Below are 17300 nucleotides of genomic sequence, written 5' to 3'. Positions count from 1 at the left end.
CCTTTCGTAGCTATGTGCTACGTGTCGCGTGAGCAGCTCTCTTTCGCTGAAATTCCTGCCATCCTGCTTGCTCACTCTCGCACCATTCAATCCTGGCTTGCCGCCTTCGATCTTCTTTGGACTATCTCAGCCTACTCTCTCATGTCATTTCTCCCAAGCCCACGGATGCGCCACTAGCTCAGCAAGAAGCGCGGGAGCGGGAGCGTGAGCATTCTTCCAGGCTATCGTCTCTTTCGAATTTTTCGTTGGGCGACATGTTTGACAGCTTTCGGGATGGGTCAAAGAGCGTGAAATTCCCTGAAAAGTTGCTGAAGGTTTTGGATCAGAGGTTGGAAAAAATTGGTATGAATCAGGATCCGGCGTACGTCTTGCCGTTCTTCTTCTTCCTCTTTCGTTCTTCTGTTCTTCTCCTAATCTATCTGAATGCTGGCAACTGAGAGGAGCTTATTGTTCTAGATACTCTGATCAACTGGTCCGAAGGACCATGACCAAGTTCTACGGTCAATTCTCAGTGACTACTTTCATGAAGCAGATGAAGGAAAGCCGAAAGATCGAAGACCTCATCCTGATGTTTGCAACTCACGCAACCAGTGTGCTCAAGAAAGAACCAACGCTGGCGGTTGGCGATGGCTGGAAGCTTGAACTCAACAACCAAATCGCACATTTCATTAAGCTACTCAGAGAATGTCTGAAGAACGTTCACCATGTGTCACCAGAATTACTGTCAAGGCTAGATGCGTACTCGGCAAAATTGACTCCAGCTACGGCCTACAGTGACTCCGGATATGAATCCAGTTCGACCTCTAGAGACAGGGATTCGGTCTATTCCAATTATGCAGTGACTAGTACGGGAGTAGCAGATATGCCGCTAGTGAAGATGGTTGTCAAGTTGTTGAAGTTGAATGATCGGGATATACAGGCCGAGGTAGATAAACTTAAGAATGGAACTGTGACAGACAAGGTATTTAAAAAGTTATATCGGGACTGAAAAATTGATCATCCGTTGTTTAGGCTGCTGTTACGGATCTTAAGGTGCGCTGAACCTGGCAGCGATTGATTAAACGTTACACATAAAATACGCTTTTAGACCTGTTTGAAGAACATCAACGCTGGAGCAGCCTTTCCTGGTCGTCGAGAAGACTTTTCGAGTGACGCAGCATGGCAAAACTGGAAAACAATTGAAACTACACACCTACAACAACTCACAGTCGCCATGGTACAACTGAATCCCGAGCTTGCGAAAGCGACGTCGGCAGATGGTTACATGGCTAGTAGCTCAAGCTACTCGTCTCCAAGCTCAAACCGACCAGGATCCTTCTATGAAACGGCTTCAAGAGCAGGATCCATCAGTAGCAGACGATCAATTTACGACTCTCAAAATGACATTTACGAACTTGAAGACGACCTTCCCGTAGGCCATCATTTCACATTCATTCCACCAAATCCCAAAAAATATTACAAACGACTCGTGGAGTATTGTCTACGCGCGGATTTGGAAGTCATGTTGAGTCCAGAGGTGGATGATAACGATGAAGTTTCTTTAGGGATTCTGTCGCATCCTCATTTGGAATTGATCAACGAATGTGCGTTGAGATGGAGGATAGGACATCCTTATAGGGCGACGTGTTTCCTGGATTTGGTGAGACAGTTTTATGAGAGGAACGAGGTACCGATGGAGTGTGTACCGGAAGCATTAGCGGGTGTGATAAAGGCGATGCAGGATACACCGTTGGATTATTGGATGCTTTCGGATGTGAGCTCTCCCTTTCACCTTCATACAAACCATCCAAAGCTAATGTTGGGAAACTCCGACTGGGCAGTCTGATTATCTTGTCAGCATCTATGGCAGTCTTTTTAACGTCTTTCTTTCCTCCTTATACCATGCGATGGACGCTATACCCAATCTCAAACCTTCCGACATCGCTCCATATACCGATCTGTTGGAACAGTTACAAGATAGTGGATTATTGGAGCGTACTGATATTGACGTTTCTGCGCGTATTGCTGATATTCAGGAACGAATACGTCAAATTACAGCGCAGTGGTATGAGACGAAGATGAGTGACTTACAAACTGCTCCTGGGGTTAATAAGGCGCTACCATTGCTATTCATGACCGATGAGATTGAAAAGTACGGGAAATTATTGGATAAGAGATTTCCTGAACCTATATCTGGGTACGTTTGCCGCTTATTTCCATTTTTGTGCGGGCCAATCATTGACTGAGTTCGCTTTATTCAGGATCATTGATGTTGTTTCTATATATGTTGAGATTGCTGTACCGTATCTCGCCACGGACATGCAGAATCAACAAAAGAAGCTGTTTGAGTCGTCAATGAATGGGCCAACCCCAGACGTACCGATTCAGGATATTTTTGCGTTATACAGGCGGCTTAAGACGATGATGAGCATGTATGGCGCGTTCGTTCCGAGGCACGTTGTTTCTTCCACGTACTTTTTGAATGGTTGATGACATTTGTGATATTATAGTGGTGATTTTGTCTTTGACGTGGCTAGTTTCTTTGAGCCGTATGTTCGACAATGGCTTCTCAATACCGAAAGTAAAACCGAACAATGGGTCGAAGCTGTACGTAGACTTCTTTGTGTATTGACGCTTGGAAATGTTGAGTTATTTTTTTTGTTTTGCTTAGGCTATCGCAGCGGACAAGTTCGAGGCGGAAGGGACTGAAGGACATAGTTCTTCCATCGTCGATCTTTTCGATTCCTTACGAAGTCCAATCAATTTTTTGCAAGATCTGGAATGGACCGACCAGTATCAAGAAGCACGTTTCTTTACACATCTATCAAAGGTGCGCGCACATTCAACAGTGTTCAACTAGTGTCTGGGGGTGTTCATCCGAAATTGAAACAGAGCATATCAAACGCCGTAGAACAATATCGCCGCAGTGTTGAATCTCTCTTTTTAACAGAGATGTACCCCCGTCCAACCGACTACCTTCAACCTCAAAAATCATCCGCTTGGCTTGAGAAAGCTCGTCAATTAACAATCACAGGCGAAAAGAAAGTCGAACCATTCAACTTCCGACCAGAATCTTGTGTCAAGCTAAACAATATCGAAGCTGCACGCAAATTGTTGGATAAGATGTACGAGCAAATGCAAGCTGATAAAGTCTCGGATGTTTTGGCACATGCACCACCCGTACCGGAAAAGGTTGAGAGGGATACGTTTTTATTTTCAGTGAAGATTGTTATTGCGGAGAATCTTGTGCCTTTGGATAGTAGTCCTTCGAGTAGGTTGGATACGTTTGTGACGTTGAGTGATGAGAATGGGGTGAGGGTTGCGAAAACGAGGACGATTTATGAGTCTTTGGAGCCTAGATGTGAGTTTTGAATTCGAATCATTGTTTATTTTCTGATTCATTCCCTAATTTATCTGGTATGTAGGGGAGGAGACGTTTGATATATCCGTAGAGAAGCCGCTTTGGTTAATGGTCAGTGTGCGCGATAGAGCATTGGTCGGTAAACATGATATCGTCGGACGGGCTTATCTATGCCTTGACCCGCGACGTTTCGGAGATCTGTTGGCGCATGAATTGTGGATGGATCTAGATACTCAGGGAAGGATATTGGTCAGGGTCAGTATGGAGGGAGAGAAAGATGATATTCAGTTCTATTTCGGTCGAGCGTTCCGCTCATTGAAGAGAGCTGAAGCTGATATGTTGAGGATTTTCATCGACAAGGTTAGTTTTTCATGTTCGACTATATCTTCTGTTAATGTTCACTTTGATAGATGTCACCATTCATCAATCAATGTCTATCTCGAAACGTCGTCAAGACACTTCTCAAATCTAGAGAACAAGGCTTAGACTATAACAAAGCTCTTGGCAACGTGACAGCTTTCTATCGCTCTGCTGTTGGTGCTACTTCTGCAGACCCACAGATACCTTTGCCGTCTTCGGAAAAGCCGCGTGTGCGACCTGAGGAACTCACGGATGTGGAAATTGAACAGGCGATATTACCCCTGTTTGATTATTTTGACGCGAATTTGCAGACGTTAAACACATATTTGAGTGATACAGCGAAGGAGATGGTGATGACGAGGGTTTGGAAGGAGATTTTGACTGTTATTGAGGGATTGTTGATTCCTCCACTTTCGGATACGGCTATTGAGATGAAGCCGTTGAGCGACAAGGAAGTGGATATTGTGTTCAAGTGGCTCAAGGTGAGTACTTCGTAAACAGTTAGCAGGCTTAGAGTTGATGATCGTCTCAGTTCTTGAGGGACTACTTCTATGCCGGAGGCGAAGGCCCAGTACCGCTCGAAACGTTACAGAACCAGAAGTATCGAGATGTTTTGTCAATACGACTTTACTATGATTGGCACACGTACGTCAATCTCATAGCCTTTTCTTTTCTGAAAGTCCGAGTTGATGGGGGAACATACAGAGATGCGTTAATGGAGGAATGCGTGCGGATGATGCAGCAGAATTTCCGACAGGCACCGACAATGAAGAAACGCGCTAAAAGTGTATATCAACAACGTAACCTGGGGACTATCAAGGAGAGGAAGAAGGAAAAGAAGCAGGAACAAGAATCGACGAGCGAGCAAATCATAATGCGGATCTTGCGCATGAGGTGTGTGTTGTTCTTCATCATGGTGATGTGTCCCCGTTGTAATGATTTCTCGCATGCGTAGACCGAGGACACAAGAGTTTATAGCTCAGCAAATGCAAATATCAGCCGCCATGCAAGCTGAACAGGAACAACGTGTGCGAGAGACACAAGAGAGAAAGGCAAAACGGGCCGCTACAAGACCTTTGAGTCAGATTCCTCAGGTTCCTCCACTACCATAAGACTACCATAACACACGACATAACATAATGAAGCTCTTCCATTACCGTAGTCTGCTTTGACACTTGTATCCTTCTTGAACGTAATGTAGTCCCAAGGATACTCCTATCATCAACCCTGGAAATTATGCCTCATTGATTCCCTTTTCTTTCTATCCGGATTTCCATTTTTCTGTATTTATAATCCCACTTTGTTCTAATAATGCTGTAGCGAATGGGCCGGGGCATGCTCGTTGACCCTGATTCGTTGATTGTTGTGTGACACGTTGTCGTGACGTTACATAGTTCAGAAACCGGTTAGGGAACAATAGACAAAGAACAATGCAATGGCGTTCACCTGGCACTGGTAGCAATTTGTGGCCGAGGAATAATGAAACGGAGTGTATCTTGGAGACCGTGACGTGTCAACCGGCGCTTTGTTCTCTTTTTGTGCGTATTTAAGCTCCAGCCCACATCCGTCCACTCTTCATTCCGCACCTTGGAATAGTGCTGAGCACATCAAGACGCCTCTCTTTCATTTTTTCTCTTATTCTCGCTGTTTGTATCGTAACATTCCTTTTAAACTTGCTTCGTCTAGTGCCGGACACGAACACCTACCTTCACGTCTTACTCAACTACTAGACCTTGACGATCTCATCGCATAATTTCCTCGCTCAAAGCTTATATCCAAAACGATCGATCCTCGTCTCGGGCCTGATATCTTACATCGCATTTCACTACACTCCATTTGACGTCACACACGAGTTCGACTACGACCCCATCCAACGACGACTATAGACGAACAAAATGCTCCCTCCTCGCGGCTGTAAGCATCTTTTAAACTTTGCATGCCAGGATATTTGAACTCATTGTTCTTTGCAAACAGATATTTTTATTGGGCTCAACATCGTTCGAATTCTCAGTTTAGTTGCTTTGATTCTCGTTGTTGCAAGTAATATACTTGTGCTTGTCAATGATATCAAAGCCGTCAATCACTTCGAAGCGGAGGGACAGGAGAATAACGGATCAAACTCTACTGCAACTATGACGGATGATTATATCAGGTACGAAAATCGAATATATGGTTCAGTTATATTTGACACTGATGGATATTCGTCATTCTATAGTGGAAGTACAGTGCCAAACCAGCAAGCAGGTGCATTCTGGGCTGTGCTCAACAGGTTGTTGATCATTGGCCAAGTTATGGTCCTATTTCTTTCCGAGCTGGGTTTCCCAATGAGATTCTTTGATCGATATTTCCCTGTTCTTGGGAAGACTTTTGGATTGGGTGCACTAGGTGTCATCCAAATGCTGTCAGTTCTCCGTTATTTATGATTATACAAAGTATTGACCGAAAACCCATTGCAGAATTGGCGCAGCTATTCTCTCACATCACGTCGATACCTTCACTCTCGTTTCCGCATTCTTTCTTTTCTCGATCGGCTGTCTGAATGTTTTCCTTGGTCTGATCTTCCGCGAAAAAGCCAAGTCCAAGCGTTCCATCACGTCATGGCGCGAACACACGAAGAATGTTCTTCCCACTCCAGTCCAACAAGGCCTAGGAGCCGCAAAAACACTCTCTTCACATTGGCCGTCGGAGAAGAGAAAATCTGTGCGGTTCAGCGACTCGTCCAAGAAGCAGAGCTTCGAAAGTAATGGTGGCCTGAAGCGTAATTTTTCAGGGATGGGTTTCGGTAGACAGGGGGAAAAGGCTGCTAGCGTGAAGGGATACATGCTTACGAAACCCGTCGAGAGTTTATCGAAGTTTGGGACTACGAAATCCGATTCCACGGGCGACAGCGACCGTACTCTTGTATAACAGGACTATGCTTTGGAGCATGCGCCAGTAGACTTTACGACAAGGACATAACTTCAAGTTATGGTATATAAAGTATTTCGTACTTTCTTGTGCATCATATCATGTGTATCGATAATATTTTAATCAAAGCTTGATATCGATCTCATTCATGTAACAGCCCTCCCTCGATGAACTCTACGCTTTTGAGCGTTAGTGTTCCTTGCAGAACATGCAGCACGGGACTACAAGGTCGCAGTTGATTCCACACTTCTCCAAGCGCTTCTACATCCAAACACAACTCGAACGAAGGGACCAATTTTCAGCGACGTGCAAAGAAGCTAAGCAATTCTGCCTGGTTCGGATATAACATGATTTTTAATAACTGGATTGTACATCATGATCATGATCGTGGAACTAGTACTACGTCGATACTTTCTTTCATAACCTGTTCTGAAATCTCATTCATACCTCTAAAGATCCAGCCTTCTCATTATCCATCATGTCCTTCTCATTTTCGATCGTTCCAACCTTGGTCGTTTGTTCGCTACCTGGGATGCCCATCTTAGATGTATCATAACCATGCTCCTCCAAGTATTCTCGGAACTAAGGAATGTGGGTGAACTCTTTGCAAATGCCTTTCAAACACAGAACTCACTTCACGATCCAGTTCAACCAATCCATCGTTGTGAACGGGCCTCATGAAAAAGAATGCGGTTGTCGCACTCAGCAGGGCCACACCTTAATTACTGTCAGACTTCGATCCAAGGCGAAAATCGACTAGTTTGCTTACTACCGCCGATCCAGAATGGTCCGGTGTTACCCCTCTCTGAATGGGGCCCGCCAAAAGCTATTCGGACAATAAGCTAGGCTCTTGACAAGTTCGAAAGTCAGCTGCATGCACGAACATACCATCGATTATAGGAGGGAAGACTAAAAATAAATGTAACCATAAACCAGTTGAAACAGTGCAATTCGACATCATGTACTCACCCCAGGTTCCAACGAAAGCCCCAAGTTTTCCGATGGCAGCAGCAATACCATAGAAGTGACCTCGTACACCGGTTGGGCATGATTTAGCCGCGAGGAGGCCAATACAATTTCCAGGACCTGAAAAAACGATTAGGTTCGTATACACGGTACTATGTTGGGCAGGATTTTTGTACCGATCCCTCCCAAGGCTTGAAAAACACCATAGAGGATCTTGGAACAGTCAAATACATGAAATGGTATATGCTCGAGTGTACTTACAACAAATGCAGCGACATGTTGTGTAAGCCTGTGTTACTCAGCTGATTGGGGCGCTCTTTTACATAGAAACGTTTCCTTACACTTTATAAAGACCACTCATAATGAAGCCGACGATGGCTTGCAAGATGAGAGCACCAATCTAAGGAGGTACAGGGCATATTAGCATTACTCTGTCGTGATGGAAGCTTAAAAAGTACCAAACAATATTTGGGGCCAATATAATCGACGAACATAGCACCGACGATTGTTCCTATAATATTTCGCATCAGGAGCTCCCCATACGTCAAAAGGGATAACGACTAACCGGGAACATTTAATCCTCTGATTTAGTCAAAAAAACATAAATACGACGGGAGCTGATGTTTGAAAAAAGGACATACAAAATAAGAAGGTTCCATGCGAAGATAACACTCAGTGATTGAGTACCACCCGTCAAGCTGAACAATACGTTGATTTTAGCGTCATGATTATAATCAGAATCAGCTCACTTGTCAATGATAGTTGAAGAGAATATTCCAAACTGTAGGAATTGAAATTTAAGTGACCGGCAGTAGAAGAAAAGAAGAAGGCGGCCCAACTAACGGGGAATCTGTCGGAACCAATTGGCTGTCCGAAATAAATTACAAGGTTTTTATTCACTCACGCAACAAAGTCAAAGAGGAACCTGGACAGTCGATAATTATTAATATAAAAACTTATATAGAAAACACCCACCAGACAAAAGAAATTGCTGCGAGTCTGGGCCAGTACTTTTTTAATACCAAAAGGTATGGGATTTTCGCATATTGCATGCCGTCTTTTCTGTAGCGCTCGGGTTCCTCCATATTAAGTCGCCAAAAGAACACCAACCCCGCGGGGACCATACCAAGACCCAAGGATATACGCCATACTGCACGTAGATGGTTCTCGCCAAATCTATTGACCAACATTATTTGTTAGATGTAAACTGGAGATCCTTGGTGTCACTGACATCCAGAACAAAACTAAGGGTACGAAGGCAGCAGTCACATTTCCTAGACCAAGCTGAGTATCTGCAGACCGAAACGGGATCAATTCGAATCATATCTGCTATGCCAGAAAGAAACCACGCACTTGTAGCCAAGACATACCACCGATGTTGTGCCCGTCTATTGATGCCGGGTGATTCAGAGAACTCAGATGCAGAAACAGATCCACAGGGATACTCTGCGCCAATCCCGACCCCGAGAAGGAAACTGTTGTATGGTTTTAGGATATATGATACTTGTGCAAAGGGGGTAATGAAATGGGACTGACCGCATAGCACTCAACATCGCCAATAGCCCACCAAGACTACCATGAGCACCAGAGGACGCAGCGGAAAGCCCAGAGAAGACGAATATGAGGACAGTTGCAGTCATCTAATAAAACCACAGATATCAAAAAAGCTGTCATGCTCACACACCCAACCGCCAATCATACCATTCCCGTTCTTCTTCCCACTTTATCAGATAACCAACCTTCAGAATAAAGTCATTACAACTCGGGCACCATCCCAAAGATACAAACAAGCATACCGAATAAAAGCATTCCCATGATGGTTCCACCGAAGACCGTACTTCGTACGGTGTTACCATAGTTGTGTCGGTTAACATTTTCCGCACCGTAAATACGGTTAAGCACTGCAACAGAGATAACGAATTCAGAAATTCTTCGATAGAGGACGAACAAACTCACACGTATTTACTGGATTTTATCAGTACACCTTTCATGTGACGAGATAACAATACACACCGTCGGTAAGAATACCATTTGCATAGCCTTTCCAAGAATTCTGTGACTTAACATAGCTCTCCATGATACAAACCGTCGACTTACCATCAGAGAACAATGCCGTGCCAGCTCTACAGGAATTGATCAGGTCATAAAAATGCATGGAACCAAAGAGGCACTCACGCAAAAATCAGAGAAACTCTGCGAATACCCTCCTTAGTCGGGAGTGGCATGTTCGAGAAGAGCAAAGGATTCAGAACCAAGCGTGAAAGCAATTTATGTAGTTACATTATATAGATTTCTGCGATTAACGGATAAGGTCTTCCGTCATTACACGGTTTTGACGGTAGTGCGCGAACGTGCCAACAGGAGCTTCTTGCGAAAAGAATTATAAATAGAGCTAGAAACGGTAAATGCACGCGAAAGGATGACCCGTTGCAGCTCGCCGGCAAGCAATAAGGCCTTCCAATTCGCTGGGCCTCAAACTCGGTCGATTTGGAAAACGATGGCTTCCGTCTCACCGAAAGTCAGGGACATTTTGTCCCACGGTTTCAACTCCTTGGTCACAAGTGTCACAAAAAACTCAACTCCATCAACGAGACTGCGCACCGGCGCCGGCGGATCAAGCGGGCAGTACGCGTGAGGCGAAAATGCGATGTGTAGCAGGCTGGTAGCAAGTCAGATTGAATCAACTGTCCTTCACACAATTATCGCAAAGGTGGCACTCTTCTTGCACTCGCCCACTTTCTTTTGTTCAATCTCGCACCGCGCACCGCGCATCCTAACAGCACGTGTGGCGAGTCGCGACGCGCCTCTCAGGGACTCCAACATTAGTGTGACAGACTCGTTGAACTTGCGTTAACGAACGTGCGATGATTTCAGCGTGAACTTGCGTGCGACACAAAGTTCCATCAACTTAGGTTGAACTCAAAGTCATTGGCCGTGTAGAGAGCCATAGAACAACCAACCAATCTCGAATTTCGATCGGTCTGTGGGTCGGAGTTGCCATAGCGGGGCATAACATCAGACAAAATGACTTCAATTACCGATAACTTACACGTTCGTACGGGTTTGATTCCCAGGAGGAAAATCTCAAACTTGTAGTCTCTTGTAGTTCTCCGAGGCATTTTAAATATACGGCATTCAGTAAACTAAAAAAAGTATGGAACTTTGTTTTTAGAACTGGAGCTATGAGACCAAGTTCGTATATTTGGACTGCACAAGCTTGCAAATGAGAAGCTGAGTTTTTGGACCTGATCTACGCACTAGTGCAGTTCACATAGTAATTACCCCCAGCTTGGGCAGTGGCCCGGGCAAAATTCAAGCCAGTGAAGCGGGGATTGAATATTTAGCGTCAGTACATAGGAACGTCGAAATCAAAAGGCTAAATTTAATTGTGAGACTCAAGGGACCTAATTCCATTGTTCGGGAAGTGGGGGAACAGCGCCATACATAGACTAGGGACTGCGCATTTATCACACGAATCAAACAAACCATAAAAAAAGATCATTAGGGTTAAATAAGTCTCATAGACTCGTCTAAAATAATTCATCGAGAGAAGGAAAAATCCGTGTCTACAGTTCATCACGCGTCCTCGAATCATCACCATTCTTCTCCTCCTCCTTCATATCTGGTGTCGTTGTCGATGTAGGCGTCGTAGTAGTAGTGGATTTCGCATCCTCTTTCACACTACTGGTACCACTCGCCTCCGGTTCATCCTTCTTCACTGGCTTCTTCGTCTTCGGCACCTTCCTCTTCACCAACTTGAACAACTGCGTTTCCAAAGTTTTGGCTCTAGCTTTCATCTCCATAGTTTCAATAACAGGATCCTCAAAACTCTTCACAGAGCGCTGTTTTTCTACCCACTCATTCAACCACTTCTCATGATCTTTCAAAGTCTTCTCTAGACCATCAAGTTCTTCGGAAGTCCATTTCGAGGGTAAACCGGCTTCAGATTCGAGAGTAAGATTTTGCCTAGCTTCGGTTAAGAATATACGGGTATGGAAATTCCATTTTTGGGAGTTGTTTAACGCTTCTGGGAAGGCTTCGATTTCTTTGTAACGATGAATGATTGGTTTCTCGAGCGTTCTGAAATAGAGTCAATCAACATAATGAACTCATGAATATGAAAGGAGGCCTACTCGAGTGCTATACGTTTATCGAGGAAATGAGTCGTGTCGGCTATATCACCACGGTCGAAGAGCCATTGGAAGGATTCATCCAGCCGGGTAGCGAGGGCCTCGCGTTCGGTTTCTCTTGAACATTTCTTGAACGGCGTCTCGGCACTTTCGTCATCCAAAAGATCGCGAAGACGGTAAAGGTAGCTCTCGAAAGTATTACGAGCTTCTTCGCGGCGAGTCTTGATAGCTTCTTCTTGGTCAACAGCACGAAGCCTTAAAAGAAAGAAATGAGTACGACAAACCGAAGGAAGTCAAAATACTAACTTTTTCCTGGACTGTTGTTTCTCCTCGACGGTCATTGGAGATATTGTCGTAAACCTGACATTGACAGTGAGGGGGATTGTATTTTCGACAGGAGCCTTCTTCTTTTCTTCCTCCACCTTGGTAGTAGGCTCGGGAGTATCAGCTGATGACGACGCTGATGATGACGAGGATGGAGAAACAGTTTCCGCGGTTTCAGGAGTCTCCCTAGGTGGCGTATTTTCCGCAGATCCAGTAGACGTTTCGTCTGCTGAGCTGCTTCCAGCGAAGAGTCCCTTTAACTTTCCTGAAAAATTCACATCAGTCGTTATTCCAACTCCTAATATGCACCACGTGTACTCACCAGTGATACTATCATCCTTGATTTCGCCAAAGGCGACAGCATCGGAAACACTGAAAAAGCCAGATTCGGAGAGTGTAAGAGTTGCTTTGACGACAGGATCGATTGCTCCGCGCTCAGTGAGGTTCGCGATAGCCTCAGCAACGCCAACAATATCGGCCTCCAGCATACGAGAAGGGAAACCCCTTTACAACTGTTAGCAAAAAGTGACACAACAAGGTAGAATGGGTCACTGACGAGTCACCAAGGTCACGATAATCGAGATTAATGGTAAAATCTTCCTTCCTCTTAAAGGTCAATGTCTTCTTGGTACCGGTTTTGGATCCAGCGGGGAATACGAGAGTCGTTATAGTTCTCGGTTTCGCGTCAGGTGAAGTTGGAGCAGCAGCATACGATGCCTGAAGGTCATACACGGTGAGATCGTTGACCTTAATGTTCTTGGTCTTGAACTGCCGGCTGAGCGAAGCACCATATAGGGCCGCACCCAACACTATCGATTCATCCGCGTTCACGTTGAAAGCCATTTTATCCTCGCCAACAACTTTTTTGACGGCGGCTTGAACCATAGGCGTTCTCGTGGCTCCACCAGTGAAGACCACAGACGAAATGTCATTCATACTGAGCCCAGCAGAAAGGAGCGCGTCGAAGATTGGCTGAACGAAACGGGGTTGAAGATCTTTACATGCTTCTTCAAATGCCGCCCGAGTGACTTTGGTCTTGAAATCGATATTGTAGGCCAGAGATTCCACCGAGGAAGTGGCCTCTGAGTTGGCGCTGAGGATGCTTTTGACACGACTTGCTTCTTTCCAAAGCTTCGTCATACCCTTCTTGTCCTGCCGCAGACTCTTGTGATGCTTCTCTTCGAAAGCCCGGACCAAAATCTCCCTTAGCCGCCTATCCAACTCCAATCCGGCGACATTACGATCCCAGCCAACGCCAGCGACGGATACTTGAGTGCCAGCACCTTCCTTTTTATCGGTTGTACTTGAGAACGCAACAACGGTCGCGGCAATTGACGATGCTCCAGCGTCATAGAAGATGTGGTACTCTGGTGCTTCATCGAAGGTCCTCGTCATAGCGTAGTTGACGGCTACTGCCGTTCCATCATTAATAAGAGCAAGTGTCTTCAGACCGGAAATCTCGATAGCGTCGACGATGGCATCACGCTCGAATTGTGTATAGTATGGGGGGACAGCCACGACAACGTCTCGGACTTTTTCCTGAGCAAATGACTCTGCGAGGTCCTTGACATAGGCAAGTTGCATGGCGACGAGTTCTTCGACTGTCCATTCTTTTTCGTCGCTCTGTTTAAAAGCAACAGCTCCACGAGAACTCTCTATCACGTCTGCACTGGATATTTTCTTATAGAAAGAAACGGTGTCAGAGTCGTATGGGACGGCCTGAAGTATTTTGGTGTCGATGAAGACGTCACTAGGAAATCTCGATGCCTATAATAAGCTTATTTACTAAATAAATGATAAAGGGGAGAGAAGAGGCGTACGAGGTTGAATGCGTCACCACCAAATACCCGATCCGACTTCTTCCAGCCTACAACAGACTGAATTTTTCTCTTCGAGTCCTTGTTCAAGAGGACGTCGAACGGTGTGCCAGGCTTCATCAATGATGCCTTCATGTAATCCGCGCCATAGTCGATAGCGAGTACGGAGGCTTCTACGGCTAGAGGTGCAAGGAGGGCCAGAGCACTCCAAACTCGTGTTAATCGCATCTAAGAACAACGTCGAATGTCTTCCGAGATAAAGTAGAGGTGTGGGGAGAACCGAGCGATTTAGAAAGGCATGAACAAGGGTATAAAGACGAAACTCTAATGACGCCAATTTAAAGCGCACTCGTGGCAGACACGTCAAATATTTTGTCACGTGATTTAGCCTTTTTTTAGATTCTGTATGTAACAAGCTCGTATTTTTATACTGCAAGCTACAGTATTATCGCCTTTGTCTGTGCACTACTCGCTATGAATCATGACTTGGATGACCAGACGATTTCCAGACTCAGGGTAAGGCTCAGCGCATAATTTTTACCATTTCTCTGCCCATCTGACACATGTAAAGAAGGACACTTTGACACCGAAGGAAAAGGAACGCGTCGACTCCGCCGATACGCCTTTCAATCAACGGCGTTGTCTCATAGAGAATTATCCTCATGGTCCCTCAGTCCGATATTTCCACGTGATGGACAGTAAGAACGCTCGGAACAAGGATTTGGTGAGTTTAGTTTTTCTTCGCCTTTCGTTGCGGGTGAACTGAAGCGGTTTTCACAGATGGCGTCGTTGGAGTGGAATTGGAACATGCCTTACGGGGCATTGAACCTAAACACGAGATATAATATCTTCTTCGGTGAGCCCAAGGATCGTTCCATCTGTTATGTAAATTCTGAAGTTCCCTCCAGCGGGAGCAGCTCTCCATCTTCACTACGACAACGATTCCTGGGGACTATTACCTGAAAGGAGCATCATCGATTACTATTATGAAAGGTTGGATGAGGAGAGAACCAAATTTCCCAAGGAAGAGGTATCGAAGTGTATATCATGGATTTCCACCTTACGGCTTCTCACGACTCGCCCATTATAGCTACTTGGGGATGGATTTGAGTATAGACTCATCCCACTCGGCGACTCTATGAAGGTATATTGCATTCTTCGGCAAAACGAACACGCCCCACCGCCGAACAAAGATCAGTATACATTTCATTTCTATCCTTTCGACACTCTACCTCCATTTCGTAGCCACCTCCACCCCAAATTTGCAATTGTTGAGCTCGGTCGCAAGTATCATGAGCTAAGAGGTAAGAATCTAGCTGCTGCAAGTGCAGCCCTTTCGTCATATCCGATCCTGTCTCGTGTTAATCGCATATATGCGGCGTGGTTGCTATCACCGAAAGGAACGCCCTTATTTGAAGAGTGGAAGAATAAGCGCAGTACGGACGGGAATAAACTTGAAGGTCCTCAGTCAGGATCGAGTTCGGGGACCGGTTATGATTCTTGGAGGAACCTTGGCAGGCAGATAGAGGATGAACATCGTCAGTCGGAGTCAAGTTTGAATACAGGATATGATTCTTGGAGGAACCCTTTCAAACGCAAGTGGACAGACAATTCCCCTGATAGAGATTGTCAATCGGAGTCAAGTTCGAACACAGGACCTGACTCTTGGAGACTCGGTGTTAAACGCAGGCGGACAGGAAATGTCGTTGAACAAGGGTGTCCCACCCCGGCCGGAAAGAGCTCAGATGACATCCCAATGGCAAATTCGTCTTGCGAGACTCTGTCTCATCGGAGTTTGATTAAACACGAACGTTTACAAGGTAAGGGAAGATGGACGCAGGAGACTTTGTCAGGATGGGCAGCAGATGCTTCCAATTGTGGAACGCCGTGAATTCATCTTGAAGTCTTGTTCCAGCTATCTCTACAAACAAATCCTTGGATATATATTGCTCATTTTGCTGAATGTCATGATGGTCTTCTCGTTATTCGTAGCGAGGTAGGAACAAGACTTGCAAGGCGTGAGGTGAGGGCTCGATTCCAGATTCAAAAAACTAGAAGCCAGTCAAAGTACTGGGAAAGCTGGCATTAGTATAAGGCAATAGTGGGCTGAACTTAAATTGCTACGATCATCATGTAGCCAGTGGCTGAAGCACTGACGTTTGAAATGCAATCTTTCGATGCCACATTAATTAATCACTGAAGAGAAAAGGTGTCGCTTGGCCAAAGTTATATATATGCTCGCTGAATCAGAAGCCTTAACAGCTGAGCAGGAGATAGATGTACGAACGACTATCGTATTACATTTGATTCCTAATTCATCTGAACAATAATCCCGGTGAATACCAGGGCCAGTTCATTTATCATCCTCCATAGGTGTGATGTGACCTTAGTATATACATACTCGGTACATCAATACTACCACAATGATTGTCCTGAGTCATGTGGACTTCGAAAAATATATTAATGTGGGAACTACAGTCATTAGATGATACTGGATTTCCCCTACCTTCAAACAGAACTTCTGTTATGGTCCATGAGAAGTCTGGAAATGACCGCCCATGAAAAACAGACGATTGATAATTGATTACCATCACATGATTCAGGTCACCGAGAAGTTTGACATTTCATCAACCATGTCCATCCCTGCACGGAACACGGTTCATACGTTCTGCCGGGCGCTCCTCTCGTCTCCGTCCATGCCTCACACTATCACTCTTCGTTCTTTCTCGCCCTCTCCTGTTAAAAGTCTTCGTTTTTTCGAGTTTGACATTATATCATCAAAGATAGATGCGGTCCCGAGGTTGCTATTTCACTGAGGGAACAACCTAGAGACGGATCAGACATAGAGGCAGTGCGCCAGGCGAAAGCGATAATGGATAATGTGAAAATGAGCACGGACCTGTACAGCAATCAAGATGTGTGCAATATTAGGTCAATGATCGAAATGAGCGGAAGAGGGACACCAGGCCAATTCATACAGCTTGACTGTCCGACATGCTTCCAAACGCGAGAATTCGTTGAAGCGTCGGTGGTCAACCAGCGTGTCTTTCGGAGAGCAGACTCGACATATCAGCGTCAATAATTGCCGCGGGGATATGCAACGAGTCAATGTAGCGAATTAAGTGTATAAGATTACCGAGATCGTTATTATCTGATGGCGTTTTTCGGCCCTCAAGGCCTCGATTGCACCGATCTTGACCGGACGCACAACTAATCGTAGTACCTCATGATCATATAGGTTGGAATAAGAGCTTCAGAAGTTGTTAATTGAATGCTTTAAGAATAGTACTGTCACTCTTCAGCCGTTGGATGCCACGTCGACTCAATCGTACTGAATATATCAACGCCCAAAATATGACCTAATTTTGTAACCGTGGGGGCGAATTCTACGTTATGGGTGCGCCACGGTTTACAAGATCAGATAGACTGCCACGGGTCCCACTTCTATGTCCAACG

At 45.2% G+C, this 17300-nt stretch overlaps 5 protein-coding genes across 5 annotated transcripts; 3 read left to right on the top strand and 2 right to left on the bottom strand.

The window, feature by feature from the left end:
- Positions 1 to 253: 253 nt before the first annotated feature.
- On the top strand, positions 254 to 4859 carry AGABI2DRAFT_187827 (hypothetical protein; the record flags this gene model as incomplete). Its single annotated transcript, XM_006455525.1, has 14 exons — positions 254 to 361; positions 457 to 961; positions 1012 to 1032; positions 1088 to 1753; positions 1821 to 2176; positions 2241 to 2432; positions 2490 to 2586; positions 2651 to 2809; positions 2872 to 3340; positions 3405 to 3700; positions 3751 to 4182; positions 4233 to 4345; positions 4406 to 4594; positions 4656 to 4859. Coding segments are annotated over 14 exons (3760 nt in total), but the record flags the coding sequence as incomplete, so codon positions are not given.
- A 285-nt stretch (positions 4860 to 5144) lies between these two features.
- On the top strand, positions 5145 to 6750 carry AGABI2DRAFT_195030 (hypothetical protein). Its single transcript, XM_006455524.1, has 5 exons — positions 5145 to 5238; positions 5387 to 5614; positions 5675 to 5852; positions 5916 to 6101; positions 6157 to 6750. Exons 2-5 carry the CDS (start codon positions 5596 to 5598, stop codon positions 6605 to 6607), a joined length of 834 nt encoding a protein of 277 aa, XP_006455587.1. The 5' UTR covers positions 5145 to 5238; positions 5387 to 5595; the 3' UTR covers positions 6608 to 6750.
- A 298-nt stretch (positions 6751 to 7048) lies between these two features.
- On the bottom strand, positions 7049 to 9798 carry AGABI2DRAFT_121489 (hypothetical protein; the record flags this gene model as incomplete). Its single annotated transcript, XM_006455523.1, has 24 exons — positions 7049 to 7189; positions 7242 to 7324; positions 7377 to 7433; positions 7496 to 7516; positions 7577 to 7693; positions 7750 to 7786; positions 7835 to 7862; positions 7915 to 7973; positions 8032 to 8084; positions 8139 to 8155; positions 8215 to 8271; positions 8323 to 8354; positions 8417 to 8423; positions 8478 to 8498; positions 8549 to 8749; positions 8805 to 8865; positions 8927 to 9048; positions 9110 to 9213; positions 9275 to 9312; positions 9370 to 9474; positions 9530 to 9538; positions 9587 to 9613; positions 9671 to 9696; positions 9749 to 9798. 24 exons carry the CDS (start codon positions 9796 to 9798, stop codon positions 7049 to 7051), a joined length of 1473 nt encoding a protein of 490 aa, XP_006455586.1.
- Positions 9799 to 11070: 1272 nt separating this feature from the next.
- AGABI2DRAFT_210009 (hypothetical protein) lies at positions 11071 to 14163 on the bottom strand. The gene is made up of 6 exons (XM_006455522.1): positions 13848 to 14163; positions 12584 to 13794; positions 12350 to 12531; positions 12010 to 12292; positions 11707 to 11958; positions 11071 to 11653 (listed from the first exon to the last, which is right to left on the bottom strand). The coding sequence occupies exons 1-6, from the start codon at positions 14070 to 14072 to the stop codon at positions 11140 to 11142; spliced, it is 2667 nt and encodes an 888-aa protein (XP_006455585.1). The 5' UTR covers positions 14073 to 14163; the 3' UTR covers positions 11071 to 11139.
- A 372-nt stretch (positions 14164 to 14535) lies between these two features.
- AGABI2DRAFT_180560 (hypothetical protein) lies at positions 14536 to 15735 on the top strand (the record flags this gene model as incomplete). Its single annotated transcript, XM_006455521.1, has 4 exons — positions 14536 to 14568; positions 14625 to 14700; positions 14753 to 14874; positions 14935 to 15735. The coding sequence occupies 4 exons, from the start codon at positions 14536 to 14538 to the stop codon at positions 15733 to 15735; spliced, it is 1032 nt and encodes a 343-aa protein (XP_006455584.1).
- Positions 15736 to 17300: the final 1565 nt, after the last annotated feature.

The sequence above is a fragment of the Agaricus bisporus genome (assembly GCF_000300575.1).
Source record: "Agaricus bisporus var. bisporus H97 unplaced genomic scaffold AGABI2scaffold_11, whole genome shotgun sequence".
In the NCBI taxonomy this organism is placed as follows: Eukaryota; Fungi; Basidiomycota; class Agaricomycetes; order Agaricales; family Agaricaceae; genus Agaricus; species Agaricus bisporus.
Note: the sequence above shows the minus strand (reverse complement) of the source record. Positions and strands in the feature narration are given on the sequence as shown.